Genomic DNA, 15966 nt, shown 5'->3' with positions numbered 1-15966 from the left:
CTGAAAATGCTTGCATACAAAAAGTGATTTGAACAGCTAGACAAAACACTGCTGCTGAACACTGCTCTTCCTAGTGACCTACAAACTGAAATGTTTAATCGTTTTTGAAACCATGGGATAAACAATGCTTCGTACCAACCCATTATACTGAGAAGGTGGAAAGAACTCAGGTAGGGGAGGGTAAAGCATTAACTTACAATTACTGCTTTTCCTTTTGTTAACTTACCCACTACCGTTCGCAAAATTTCTATGTGGCCATGCTGCATTCCAGCCCTACTGAAGTTAGTAAATGTTTGTTCTAATGTAGGTTTTCTTTCAAAGAGTAATGCATTATTGTGACATACATAACTGCACAGAGTGCAGTGTACCTTTTCAATAGGTAAAAATAACATTAAAACCCAAAGTGCATTTACTGCACTTAAGGGTAATAAGCTATTAACTGAGCAAAAAAAAAAAAGAACCATCCTTATATCTGTACACCACCAACTCATTTACTTACTGTTTGAAGAACAGGTAACAGCATATTCAACGGATTAGTCAGATTAGTTCCTAAAATTATAAATCCAGAGTCGAATCCAGCTGAATGTAGAGCCTTGTCTAAACTGTGGTAATTAAAAAAAAAAGGGTAAGTATTATGGTTCTCCGAGAACTTTTTCTTCAGTTCAATTAAAAAAGGCAGGTCAAAAAAAGCTGAATTAAAACCAAAGATTAAAAGCTTTTCTGTACTTCTATAGACACATGCTGTTTTACAACACTCATTGTACTTGTTCTATGGAAAGGTACATTGATTTTTGTATCTCCTTGCCACTTTATTTTTTCCCTAGTTTGGAAACAGTTTATTTGCCCAGTCTGAAAAATTAAAGAAGCCAACATTTGAGACTACTGGTTAAATATCAACCTTCATTGAAATCACCACTTTTGCAGCTCTCTAAATCGCTTTCAATTCCATGAAACAATTACAATACAATGCACATGATAATGCATTATATATGTCATTTACTGCAAGGATAAGCACCTGTTACCCAGCCCAATGAGTACCTACACATTTAGATTCACTCAAGCACTCAAGATACTTCTACAGTCTGAATTAAGCTTTCTTGAAGTATATCCTTAATTTCCCTGCTGCATCAGAACTGCTTTAAGCAGCATGCAGTTAAGCAAGCTGAACCACATCCTTCTTTGAACCTGTTTTAGGACATTTTGTTCAATTTCAATGTTTTATTACAATGAGAAAACCAGCACTAGCTATGGAAACGTACCATAGGAAAGCAATGTGCTGACTCTTGAAGCAAACCACCCCTGAACTGACTTTGATGTTAGAAGAGAAAGTACATAGTTCAAGTGGATAAAAAGTGCTGAAATGTACTTACTTTGACAAGAAGAGAGAGACAGTGAAAAGCAGTGCCACAACGATGAAGAATACTCCCCACACAATCTAGAAGCAAAGATACATTACAATGAAACAGAAAATGCTTGCAGATGATACAGTAAGTGAAAACTTGTCTAAGTTTCAATACAGGACTAATGATCTTGGACCAGATCAGAGCTCAAACACGCTTAAAATAACTTTTTGGTAAGGACTTGACAGAAGCGCTAACAAAATGCTTCTTTAGTTAAACAGGTTTTATGTCAAGCATTCTAAAAGACAATCACCTAAGATGAGAACCACCTCTTTGTCTGGTGGACATACTAAACTCAGAACCAAGCGTTGAAGTACATCTCACAGAATCCCAGGATGGTTTAGCTTGGAAGGGACCTTTAAAGATCACCTGGTCCAACCGCCCTGGCACGAGAATTTCTTCCTAGTGTCTAATCTAAATCTACCCTCTTTCAGTTTAAAACCGTTACCCTTTGTCCTATCACTACATGCCCTTGTAAAGTCTACCTACAAGTCAAATGTGCTACTAAGAACACAGATGAGATGTTAAATGAACACAGCATTTACCAGAACACACTACCTGTACTTGCTATATAAAATGGAAAACCTTAACTATATGCATGTATTTGAGTTTAATTAAGGGAAATTAGAATTTATTTCCATGGCCACACTACCACATCTGTGTACTTCCTTTCAACAGAAGACAACCTGAGCAGAACTTACAAGGAATAACTCACCTTTCCCAACCAAGAGTTCCCTTCTGCAGAGCAACTTAGTAACAACTGACAAAATCAGTTGGATGGGCTGACATAAAACTCAAGTAAATCAGCCTAAATACCAGCTCCACGTCTTGCTTCTATCTGCAAGTCCTCAGTTAGTAAGCAGTATTGACTATTTCAAAGTAAGTTTCAAGCTTCAAGTTACAGAAAGCAGCTTTCAAAGTATTTTGACTCAAAGGTTTAAGTTACCCAGAAATTTACCTTTGAAGTGACGTGACGACTTCAGAATGAACCAGGAAAAAAAATAAGATGCTTAGAATTACCAAAGTAGGAAGAAAGACACTTGAGCTTCAGAAATATGCAGATTCAACTTAAAAAGCTATCATTCTAAAATACATCTTAATCAGTCATGGATAAATACAGATGAGATTATTGTGACCACGTCACAATAGCCAGATAAAGACCTCTCTTGTAGAGAAGGTTCTAGAAGAGCTTCCACACCCCTTCAGCTGCCCAAGGGGAGTCATTTGTCCCTTCTTTGGGCTGGATACTGTACTCAAGAATTTGAAAAAGAAAATTAAAAAAAATACATCATCTGCTATGTTTATTTAGCCAACGAGTCATAAGCATAGCTAAGCACGGATAACTAATAAGGACCACTATAACTGAATCAGCTCCAGCTACTGTTTCTAAAGTCAGAGTTAGGCAGCTTTTGGCAAGCTTTTGCACAGGGCAATCTGAATCACCAGTAGAAAACTGCCCGATATACCAACTAAGAACAGAAGTTTCTCAGATCATACCCCTCCACAGCAAGCTCCCACTGTGTGTTAGCTGGACAGGAAACAGATGTTTAAAAACAATTAGGACCAGGTGTCTTAACCTTGTATTACTTCAATACTTTCTGCCAACTACAAACAGTAGACACGTATCCGTAACTCCTCTGGTATATACAAACAAGACAGGGATCTCCTGGAAAGAGTCCAGCGGAGAGCCACAAAGATGATATGGGGCCTAGAGCATCTCCACTATGAGGAAAGGCTGAGAGACCTGGCTCTGTTCAGCCTTGAGAAGAGAAGTCTGAGAGATGATCTTATCAATGTTTATAAATACCTTAAGTGTGGGAGACAGAGGGATTTGGCCAACCTGTTTTCAGTGGTTTGTGGGGACAGGACAAGGGGTAATGGCCACAAAGTGGAGCACAGGAAGTTCCGCACCAACACGCAAAAGAACTTCTTCATGGTGAGGATGACGGAGCACTGGAACAGGCTGCCCAGGGAGGTTGTGGAGTCTCCTTCCCTGGAGATATTCAAAGCCCGTCTGGACGCCTACCTGGGCAGCCTGCTCTTGGGAACCTGCTTTGGCAGGGGGGTTGGACCCGATGATCTCTTGAGGTCCCTGCCAACCCCTACAATTCTGTGATATGCCCGTGTTTTGAAATAATTAATTTCATTACACTCTTAAAAATGGATAAGCAGTTAAAAAAGCATTCCTCTTCCTGTTTTAACCTCAAATCCAAAGCCTTTTCTATCTCAAACTTAAAGACCTTTGTTCTGCCTTAGTTCATCCTACGCTTCTACAGTGCTATTAAGACTACTGAGCCATCGGTTGATATTAATTGCAAACTGCTTATGTTCACACAATTTCAAAGCATCTATTGACTTAGGCCTTTCACAGAAGATATCCTTACATTATCTAGATTCTCCTCATAACTGACGACAGGCCAATCGAGACTATTTCTACTCTATTAACCAAAATGTAACTGATGAATAAAAGAATACTAACACTCAGACTAATAGGTGAGCTCACAACTTGTGCAGTTGATCTGAGTCTTATCAAGTGAGATCAACCTGACTGTGTCACATTTAAAGCATCCTGCAATTGGGTTCCATTTTGTATCTGGAGAACAGAAAGAGTAAGTCATCCCTTTCCTCCCTTACCTTCCCGCAGTCTATGACAAGCTAGAAAAAACTTGTAGTTGAAGCTATATGCTCACTGTTGCCTTTTATTTGTCACCTGTACAAAAGACAGATCTGTCTTCTACAGACAGTGTTCCAGGGATATAACTGTACTGTTGTCTACTAGTTCAAGCCAACTAGAATCTCTTAAAAAGATTTTAGATACAGCCATGAAAATTCACTAAGTGTTTTAATCTTTGTGTCACAGCACAAATGAGAAGGAATCCAAATCCCTGAGAACATGTTCGACTTCAGAGCAAAGGACAGGACTAAAACAAACCTCCTGATCTTATAACAGGACTATTTATCAATGGGTGTTAAAAAGCTTTTAATATGAGAACAGGTGAAAACAAAAAACCTGGGTTTCAGCCAAACAGCACACAGAGGAATTTAGGAAGGTCATTACTCAAGGAAAAAAAGCAACCCTCAATCTACATTAAAGAGAAGTTTAAACTTCCAATGCAAGATGAGATTTCTTCATACTCCATAGTTCTTTTGAAAGCAGGACCTCAATGCAATCACAACTCAAGCTGTGTTACCATTTCCCTATTACCAGAGCTGCTCCATTGCCAGACCACTTCCCCAAATCCCTCAGCTACAAAACACAAACCTCATCCCCACTCGTACTCAAAACATTTGCTGAAGAGCAGGTAGCAGACCTGCTGCATTGCACTTATATCATTTTGATCAGCTGTGTCTGCTTGGGTTTCCAAATCTACAAGTCAAGTAACCGCATAAAAATGCGGTTCACTGTTTTTTTTGGCAACATTGCTGACATTACATAGACAATGAGCAGAAACACTCGCTATTACAACTGATGTTGCTCCCTGAAATAAGTCCCTTTGGCATCTTTGTATTATAAAGCCTCTACACTAGCATATAAGGAAACAGCTGAAGCAGAGGGCAGTAAGAACTATTCAAAGCTTTGTTTTTACATTTGAACATATGGCATTAAAGAGATATGGATACATAAAAACCAAGACAAAAGCGTGTAAATTGGCATATCTCAATAGTAAAAGTGTGCCACTTCCAGGTCGTGGTGGAAAGCTGACTTGTATTCTAGTGTAATAAACCAGAGCAAATGACTTAGAAATATTAATAATTAGTGTATTTTTCTACTTCAACTGTACAAAATCAAATTACAAGCTTAAGCTCTTCTGACATTGTGTTCCATTTACACCATTTTTCTTAGTATCTCTCTTCAACTACCCAAACCTTCCCCCCATTATCACCCTTTGAGTTATGCACTGAGCTCTTTGCCTCCTATCCCTACTCCCAGAAGTCAGTCAAGCTAAGCCATTTCATCCTTGGATAATTACAAAATGTTACTGAGATGATCATGGAAGTTAGGCCTCAGTTCATTTTGAGCTGGCGCGATCACCTTGCTAAGCATACCCCTCCAAAAAAACTAAAAGAATACTTGCCTGCCTAATTGTTTCCTATGGTGAAAAAAAAAAAAAGAAACTGCAAATCATCTTGTTACAGCTATTCCATGACTTTGAAGCAACAATGAAGCAAAATGAAAAATTTAAAGGAGCAGTCATCCTCTCAGAGCTGGTATCCATTAGCAGAATAAAGAAAAGTGGTAGCACAGAAATGCAATGTTATTGAACGGCTAACACTGGCCAAGAAACAAAGCTGGATTTCTCACAGGTAAGAACTGCTATTTGGATTAGGTTTACCTGACAAGGTGCTGGCAGTGGGGGAGCTGTAGGGTTGCTATCTGGTAAGAGGTGGGGTGGTCCTACATGGGGACAGGGAAAAGAGCATGAGGATGAAGGAGCTGCAAAGAAGAGATGTTTTAAACTGCACTGCCCATCCCCCTGTGCCACAGGGGAGTCAGAAATGAAGGGGGGAAGCTGAACCTTGGAAAAAGGTGGTAGGGGGGTGGTAGTGGAGTGCTGTCTTTCTCACCTTCCAAATCTATTTTAATCAGCAACTAAATTATTTTTCCTCAAGGCTGTACTGCCCATTATGGTAACTAGTACGTGATCTCCCTGTCTTTATCTCGATCCACAAGGTCTTCCGATCTTATTTCCTCCAATATCCCATTCATGAAGAGTGAGGGAACAGCTGGCTGGGCATCTGCTAGCAAACTGAGTCAAGCCATGACACAACCTACTTTCCACAATGTGTCAGGTAACCTGGGAAAAAGGCTAAAAAAGATTGTTGGTATTAAGTGTTTTGCTTAACCTAAGTTTTACTGTTGTCATTATATAAACTTAGGACATGGAATAGTCACACCTCTTGCTTGTTATCCTCTCAGCCTCCCTGATTTAGAGGACAGCTGTGACTGCAGGAAGAAAGCCTGTCAGTTTAGCCACATCACATCCTTGAGGCAGATGAACTGACTCATGACAGCATCCTTCTGCACAAGCACATCGCCAGCACAGGTGTTACCCAAAGCCCTGCACAGCAATTGCCTACTTTCCCCTTTTTCACTTCTCTAGAGAGGTGAAAGATCAAAAGCCCACAAAAAAAGAAACAGAACGTATTCAAGAGGAATAACCTGACTCTCCACCCTCAATAACACATACTTAATACTTCTCTGACGGCCTTCACCAACAAGTAGAAAAACTGAAGCATCTATATATACAAAAAGTCCTTGTGTCCTTAAGATTAGACAGAAGAACAGTTTGTATCTCCCTTCCTGAGTTCATATGTGCCATTTTCTACTCACCAAAAGAACGCTGTTCTCTCTGTAGCATCTTCCATGTACTTGGACTGATGAAAATGCCTTTAAGTCCCCGCTTAAGGTAGGCACTCGAGTTTGTTTGCTCTGCTCACAAAGGGAACTCATTTTCAAAACTGAGCACTTATTTTCTATTATTGCTCACTTTAGACATCACTTCAATCCAGAAATGTTTTTTAAATCCCCCATGAAAAACCAATGCAGTACTCAAAACTTACCATTGTTGAGCAGACTTCCACGTTTCACAACTTTGTTCACATACTGAGAGCAAACCTAACTACATGCTCTATAATTTTTTCCTTAAAGTTTCTCTCTCTATCCAGAGAAAAAAAAAAAATCTCTCGTTGCTCAGAATATCAGACGAAAGTGTGATAAAGAAAGGAGGAGTAGACTAGCTATCTACATGAAAGGTTAGATTCTGTAGGAAGAAACTAGACTAGTTTGACTTCACTTAATAACCATTAAATTAACCATTAATAACCCCATGCTGTCCCCTACTCACATCTTTGCGATCTTCCAGGTGTCTTGTTTTTAAGTGAATTGAAAAATTAGCAGCTTCATGTCTGAGTTGGACTTCATGATTCTTGTGGGGCCAATCCAACTTGGGACATTCTGTTCTGAGTTTGATATATTTTTATACAGCTTTGAGTAAAACAAACATAGTCTGCGAAATTTACTTCAGTCCATATCAAAGAAAATATACTCTTCAGAAAAAATTAAGTTTTGGCTTTGACAAACTACATACTACTACCAAATATTTAGCTCTAACAAAATAATTAAAGCAAGAGTGTAAGAAGACACTATACAAATACAATTATTATTAGAGAAGTCTGAATGTAAACACTAAAATACTGTAAAAAAAAAAAAACAACACACAAACTAACTGTTGTTCCCAGGCATGTCATTATAGTCTGTCAATCCCAGCAAGGGTCTACAACCCAAAACAAAGCAGAAATAGCACTCTCCATATCTAGTAACTGACACAAGTAGTACCTCCTGAGGTTTGACAGACTTTTCTGCACTTCAATATTGATCAGAAGTATTATATGTGACTATAAAAAGATTTCCTTCTCTTCATCTTGGGACAGAGTGGCTAGAAAGATGTGCAGAGGAAAAAGATCTGGGTGTGCTGATTGATGCTTGCCTGAACATGAGCCGGCAGTGTGCCCAGCTGCCCAAGAAGGCCAACGGCATCCTGGCTTGTATCAGGAGCAGCATAACCAGCAGGACCAGAGAGGTGATCATCCCCCTGTACTCTGCCCTACCTCAAGTACTGCATTGAGCTTTGGACCCCTCACTACAAGCAGGACATCGAGGCCTTGGACCATGTCCAGAGAAGGGCTATGAAGCCGGTGAAGGGCCTGGAACACCAGTCCTATGAGAAGCAGTTGAGGGAACTTGGGCTGTTTAGTCTGGAGAAGAGGAGGCTCAGGGAGACGTTATTGCTCTCTATAACTACCTGAAAGGAAGCTGTGGGGAGCTGGGGGTCGGCCTCTTCTCGCAGGTAACTACTGACAGGACTAGAAGGAATGGCTTCAAGTTGTGCCAGGGGAGGTTCAGGTTGGAAATGAGGAGACATTTCTTCTCAGAAAGAAAGTCAGGCATTGGAACAGGCTGCCCAGGGAAGTGGTGGAGTCACCATCCCTGGGGGTGTTCAAGGAAAGGTTAGACGTGGCGCTTGGTTTAGTGTGTGTTGTCAGTGGTAGGGGGATGGTTGGACCAGATGATCTTGGAGGTTTTTTTTTTCCAACCTTTATGATTCTATGATTCATAAAGCCACCAATTGAGCCACTCAGAAGTTACATGTGTGTGGAGGCAATTCAAATATGATTAGAATAACAAGTAAAACAATTGTGCAAGAGTTGAGATGTTTATTAAGGTGACGGATATTATCACTTTCATAGGACAGCTCTAGGAAAAGTCAAAGTAAACACACGCTTTGTAACATGCTTCACAGTACAGCTTTATTCCAAGTTAAAATTTGCCAGGAAGAACTACTAAATTGCAGCTCTACTTTTTTAGTCTTGGATTCTTAGGTCAGCTACTCACTGAGAGGGTAAAAAAAAAAAAAGATTCAAACCACAAGAAGAATAAGACACTGAAATACTATCCTGACCGTAAGTAGCTAATGGTATCGTACACTATCCCATGAGAATACAATGAATTATTCAAGTCCTACAGACACTACATGCAACCAACGCATTTCGCAAAATTAAGGTTAATGTTAGAAGTTAAAGAAACTACACAAACTGTTCAGTTTGATTCAAAATAGTTACATTCATCTTTTATTCAAAAGGGTTTAATCTAGATTTTTAAGTTATCATTGAAAGATAACTCCACCAAGAATTTTACACTGAAAGCTTCTGTCCGACTAATCTCAGCCTGTTTCCATTGGTACTCAGAATTAACAATAGCAGTGGCAGAGCAAATTGCTCATAGCCCCCCTCATCTTTACAAAGTACAGACTAAAGTCATACTAAAATTACTACCTGCCGTTGGCAAGAAATACTTTATATGTTAATACTGTTCCATAGAAGTACTTTTATTTTTATTTTCTTTTAAACCAGGTATATACATAAGTCAACTAAGATCAAAAGACCGAGATGAAAGCTTTGACACTGTAAGAGTCTCTTTTGCACCGGTTAAGCATCAGGATTGAAGTTCTACATATCCAGCTTACTATTGATCAAGAAATTACTTCGCAAGATGCTCATTCCAAATGCATATATTCTTGTCAACATCTCTCACTTTTGCTGGCTACATGTAATTTCAACTAATCAACTGACAGCTATGGAATTCTTTGTTCTCTTCTTCCTATTTTCACATGCCTGAGAAAAAATAATTGAATTTGCCATGGCAATAACACAATAGCACATTTTACATTCCCCTTATCATATGTTGTTTTTAATACATTGCACCACTCCTAACTGTTCTTAACTACCTTATGGTTAGCCACAATGCAAGCTCTAAAAAAAAAAAAGTCAGATGTAGTTATACATCAATCTTCAACATGTGTTCGCTGTGCCCTCTCTGCCCCCAAGTAACTACTTTTTCCATGTCCTCTCTACAGGAAAGAGCTCTTCTGGCCATAGAAATTAAGTTAAAGAACAAGGAAAATGTCAGATTTTAAAGAATAAGCAACAAGATGAAAGAAAAAGGGCTATAGCCAATCAAGTTAAAGACAAAAACAATAAGGGTAGCAAAGGTCTAATACAAGATTAAGTCTATTCCACCCCATATAATCCAAGGTAATGATATTCATAAATCCATGTCTTTTTTTTTTTTTTTTAATATTTTGCTTTTGAAGCAAATCATGTTCCAATTATATGATCAAAGATGCTAGAGCTACTTTTTATCAGACATACACTAAGTGTGGGTACTGCTTCCAGGTCTCTATTTCCATTCCTCTCTTCAGTTTATAACACCTCTGTAATCCCCTCTTTCTTAACCACAAGACAAGCAGATACACCTGGAAGATGCATCAAGCTAGACATGTTTTTTTTCCACAACCTGTCAGTCACGCAACTTAGACTTAAGAGTGAAACAGGCCTTAGCCTACAGGAATCTATTCGAAGTGTTATATCTATTTTTCCCCACAAGATGTCAATCTCATTTCTGTAAATGCATCTATGCAGACAAACTCATTTGGAAAATTGCTGACACTTCTTTAGTATGAACTAGGTCCTACATGTGCATGCTTTACATACACCACACACACCATTTTATCTGCACACACAGTCTTCAAAAGAAAAAAAAAGAAAAAAAAAGAGAAAAGAAAATGACAAAACACAGTATGTTGGTGTATAGGGTATGAGTGGCAAGGTTTTAGCAGTGGGATGTTGCAGGGATGGCTTCTGTGAGAAGAGGCCAGGAGCTGCCTTCTGCTGGACACAGCTGGTTCCAACAGCAGGACACAGCTGAGCCCATCATCCAAGCTGGTGGCACCTTTGTAAAACATTTAATAAAGGGCACCACACTAGTGGCATGGCAGTGAGGGGTGAAGAAAAAAATGAAAAATTTAAAGCATTGAGGTCATAGAAGGAAGAAGAGGAAAAAGTATTCTGTGCCAGAAAAAAAAAGATTTCCTCCACAACCTATGAAAGATGCTGTGATACAGTCCTCCAATCTGTAGAGGACCCAGATAGGAGCAGGTTCCTCCTCTCTCTCTCCCCCACCTACTACCCACCCAAGAACTGCAGCCTGTGGGAAGATCCATGCTAGAACACAGGGAAAGCTTGAAGAGAAAGGAGACGAACTGACCATAAACAACCTTGAAGACAATGGGGAAGAAGTAAAGGAATCGGGTATGGAGTGAAGTTGAGCCTAGGAAAAAGGAGGTGGGGAGGCTGGAGGAAGGTGTTTCGAGTTTTATCTTTGTTTCACACTATTGCCAGTTTAGATAGATCTGGGTAAACTAAACTACCTTTCCCCCTCAAATTGAATCTGTTTTGCCCACGATGGTAATTGGTAAGTGGTCTCTCTATCTTCATGTTAACTGGCAAGTTTTTTTTTCTACCTCATTTTTAACCCTTATCCTGTGGAGAAGAGAGAACAAGAAAAAAAAAGCTGGGTTGGTGCCTGGCAGCTGGCCACTGGCAACCTACCACAACTGGGAGACACACTGTAAAAGAAATCTTTGTGTTAGGAATTTTCAGATTCTTCAAAGGACAACAGAGTATGTGGACCAGGGAAATTAAATTAATCAAGGGGACTAAGGAATGCTTTGAGAGAGGAATAAAGTGCCCACGGTTAATGAACAAGGAAGCAGACAACAGAATTGGTCATTTCTCAGAAAGGAGGTCACTACAGTGCTAGAACAAACTGAATAACATTGAGGATAGGTAAAGACAAAGACTTAAAAGAACCTCAGCTCTAAGTGATGAGAATAAATGAAATTCAAGGTATAATAGATATGAAATGAAACACATGGGTTGATATACCCAGAGGAGCTAGATCAGGGTTGGATAAATGTAACTGCTTTGTGTGTGTGTGCATGAGATGAAAGCCCTGTTTTTACATTAGAAGAGAGAAGGAACCTAAGCTTTGAAATCAGTGATCAGTGTCAATCCTCTATCAGCGTGATTACAAGACAGTGTCTTCAGAGAATCCCACAGAGACGGACTTGCAGCATTTGTCTCCCAAGAGTACAAAACACACACCACCAATTTGTCTGCAGTTAAGCAGGTAGCACTGTTAGGAGCATGTTCCAAGATCTCTAAAACTGACAAAGGAAAAGAGTTGGTGGTCACAATATCCAAGATTAGCAACTAGCAGCTATCTATTTATTTATTTTTTGGTAAGAGTTGTAGAATGGAAAACATGGTATCAGAAAGACAGAAATGTAACCTCATGCTCTTGGAGCTCTGCTAGGTGAGAAGGCTGGATGAGCAAAGAGCAGCAATATGCCCCCTACTCTGCCACACCCCTGAAGCCAATCGTCTACTCAAGGAACCATTTTACTTGCAGGATAACGAAAAGTGATAAAATAACACATTTGCAAGTCTGCATTGGAAGCAGTCCAAGTATTAATATTTTCTCTATTGTGAGAAAAAAAGGAGTAAGGTTATCATAGCAAAAGCTAAACAAGTTGACCACAGAAATAAGACAAAGGTCCTTTTAGCTCCAACTTAACTATCTATCTTAGCCAAGCACACATTTTGGTATTTTAATCACTAAGTGGCTTCTTACAATTTTATACTAGCACTTCTCTTTATACTACACAAGACTATAGCGACTACTTATGCCTTGCACTTAAAGGCTTCAAACAGAGAAATATGGTATGTAAGGCTACATGTCATGTATATACACACACACACGGAGTCACACACACCTTTCTAGGGATCATTTGAAACAGATAGGACTTGCTGCTTTTCCGTCTTAATTGTATTTTAATAAAGTAAAAAGCTATCCAAGAGCTCAAAGAGCTTGCTGTAAGGTTGTCATGGGGTATATTAACGATAAGCAGTTGATATTCAGTGTGGTAACTGATAAACTTGTCCTATGATTTATATGGGAAGAAGCCTGGAAGGTATTACATGCAACTTAACTCTCAAAATGTGTCAAAACTTGTTACCTTTAGAGGTCGGATAGCTTCACAGAACTTCGCCCACCAACTTTTCTCAATTGACTCCAGATGCCTCTCTCTCCTTCGAAGTGTTCTTAGTCTCTCTTCTAGCTGTTGCACAGTCCGTCTATCCCTTGATGACAGAGGTCGACCATCTCTGCACTGATTATCAAAAAATATTGCAAGCGATCAAGGAACACAATCAAAGAACAGACTTGGTATCTAGTTTAATGAATTACAACAACTCTAACATTTGTTGGTATATAATTCATACTGTTTCTATACCACTTCAGGTATAGAAAGGTATCTTCCCCATATCCTCTTCAACACCCTGAAGTGACTTAAAGAAAAAAAAACTTTTCAAAACCAGCCTAAGCTGTAAGACTAATTGAATCCAGAGGGCATACTAACAGCAGAAGACCAGACTACATATCTAACCTAATGTAAAGATTGAGTAAGACAAATTTGCAGTTCTGCATGTTTTCATTGCACTCATTTCATTGCCTCATTTTCTTCATGATTTCTCACAAATGTAATCGACTAAGATTTCAATTAAACACTAATGCAGAATCCTGACCATAATCCATAAATCAAGGAAAATTAGGTGGTACCAGTGGTCACATTAAATTATAGAAATAACTAGAACAAAGTCATTCTGCCTTCTGATCTTAATTGTCTTGTTACCAAACCCAGCTAACACTAGGTGCTTGCAAACTCTCATAATCTAACAGTCTTCTGTAACAAGCAATGCTCTATTTTTCCAGGACTTTCTCATTTTTCTCATTGATTTCAGTAATCAAAATGCCTTTGCTGTAGCCATATTTTGCACAAAACCCAAAACTTTACAATTTAAACCACAGAAGGCTACTTTTTAGGTTTCATTATGCAAGATTTGTAGAATGTGAAGGTATCCACACTATATGGAAATAGCAGGTATCAAGCAGAGCCTGTCAGAACCATTTCAACACCGCTGGGAATCTACCACCACAGAGCACATAACAGCACATACGGACTACCAGGATGAAAATGCTCATATCTTAATGTCCCTTCTTTCCCATCCCCCCCACTCAGGGCTGTGAAATACACTGGTCAAAACATTATCTGAAATGGGCTGGGAAAAGGGTAGGTGATTACCCCCAGCACCTTACACATACAGGAGAAATCTGTTCAGCACTCCCAAGTAGTTAGAGCTTTCCTGCTTCTATTATGCGCAGCATTTCAGTGAGCTGCAAAGCCATCACAGATTTACACGTGGCATTAGCATCCTGACGTTTAGAAATCGAAACAGATTTCCCAAAGTACACATTTAACAAATAAATGTTTTATAACAAAGTACATTAACTTTGAAGCACGAATATTTAGAGCTGTTACTTATTCATAAAGATGATTAATAGTTTGATGAATCTGACTCGTGGCAGATCCATGCAGCAAGTATCCAACGCTGATAATAACTGAGTAAGCATCAAAAAATTGGATGCTATAACTGGTAGTGGACTAGAGCGAGGTTAACATTCTCTGCTTCCACCAGGTGTGTCTCTTCCATATATCTAAGCAGCACTGCAGAAATTCAAGTTTAGCTCATCAGCACTATTAGCAGCGAGATACTAATAACTACTGCTGATGGACTGATAAATGGACTGATAAAGAAACCCTCATCTCTACTACACAAGTAACCATGCCCATTTCCAAATAACTTAAGAATTGCAAGCGCTAATCACATCTATCTTGCTACTCTTTCCATTTGTCTGGAACAAAAAAAGAAACTCATAGTAAGAGCATAAACTGGTAAGCCAAGCAAGAAAAAAAGATCCTTAGTTTAAGTGAGAAGCGTACAGCAGATACCTTGGACTTAATCCTTAACATACGTTGCTCCACTTCTTCAATATCTTCAGTGTTCTCCAAACGTTCATAAGCTGCACTGGTAGTTCCTTTAATCAAGTTTAGAGGCAAAGCTGACATACCATAAGCCTAAAACAAAGAAAGGAAAAGAAAATATATACAAAGAAGATATATACTCAAATTTTCTGCTAGACTGTTTCATCTAATTAGTCTACCATATGTTGTAGCTGTAAGGTATCACAGTAGTTTTTTAGTTCATTTTTGAGTAAAACAGAATAAACACTACACAGGTTCCAGTGTCCCACATTGCTCCCAAATTAAATTTCTCAAGATCGTTGAGACAATAACATACGTTAAAACTTTATGTAAGCACAACCCACTGAAGACTTTTCAAGCTAGCCCATTTTTGGTCAATTCCTTCACCTTTCTAAAACTTCCTCAACTCAGATCCTAATCACAACATCGTATAATAAAGGAATTTGTACATAATGAACCTTAACAGTTTTAGAAGTAAAGCAAAAACAGTTTCCTTATAGCCAATAGCCCTCAACTTACTTTTTAAATGAACTTACCTAGAAAGTACCTGATTTACTATAAAAATTTCTGTAGTAAAAAAAACATAGAAGCTAGGTGAAAATAGGTGAAAAGCCTAAACTCATTCATATTCAAAAGACTACTTAAATATCCATTCACATCCATAAACATCTGTTAGCACCAACTCCTAGCTATAAATCCTATACCATTCAAAGTGTCTGCCTATTTCTATGTAACACTACATTGGAAAAATCTGGGCATAAAGTCTACAAGCTTTCTACTGTCACAAAGAAAAAGTATTTAAGGTGAGATACGCAGAAGCATTTCATCGATTCCTCCCCACTCCCCTCTGAATTTTACAGACCTAGGCAAAAGTCAACAAGTTAACTATGGCTGATTTGTTTTATTGGGGGTGGGAGGCTGCTGGTGACAGTTTTTCCATAGTGCCGAGCTCAGCAGCAAGGTTCTTGAACAGAATTTCAACGAACAAATGCTGTTTACTACAGTGCTTGATATCTGAATATTATCTAACTTCAGAAATCAGCAGTTTCATAGATGTTCATAGCCATACTACTTCCTCCTCCAAGTACAGCTTTGTATTTCTTACAATATTTAACCAAATGCTGAAGTGTTATAAATGTCTACATGCATGCTAGGTCAGACCACATGAGCTTTCTATACACAAGAATTGATTTGACTTCTTTGAGAACCTGCTCAGGCACACTGATGTCTCATGAACAGTATACTCAAAGAAAGAAGCTGTATATTTTCAGCATACTTTTCAA

At 38.9% G+C, this 15966-nt stretch overlaps 1 protein-coding gene across 1 annotated transcript in view; it reads right to left on the bottom strand.

The window, feature by feature from the left end:
- The window catches only part of LMBRD1 (LMBR1 domain containing 1), a 77741-nt gene that overhangs the window by 21102 nt on the left and 40673 nt on the right, over positions 1–15966 (bottom strand). The window contains exons 8-11 of the mRNA XM_048077451.2: positions 14651–14776; positions 12818–12970; positions 1371–1435; positions 500–602 (exon numbers count right to left, since the gene is read on the bottom strand). Of these exons, the coding sequence (XP_047933408.2) occupies positions 500–602; positions 1371–1435; positions 12818–12970; positions 14651–14776 (447 nt within the window). The remainder of the gene's footprint in view (positions 1–499; positions 603–1370; positions 1436–12817; positions 12971–14650; positions 14777–15966) is intronic.

The sequence above is a fragment of the Anser cygnoides genome, chromosome 3 (genome assembly GCF_040182565.1).
Source record: "Anser cygnoides isolate HZ-2024a breed goose chromosome 3, Taihu_goose_T2T_genome, whole genome shotgun sequence".
NCBI lineage: Eukaryota > Metazoa > Chordata > Aves > Anseriformes > Anatidae > Anser > Anser cygnoides.
The sequence above is the reverse complement of the archived record's forward strand: the minus strand, read 5'-3'. Positions and strand labels throughout refer to the sequence as shown.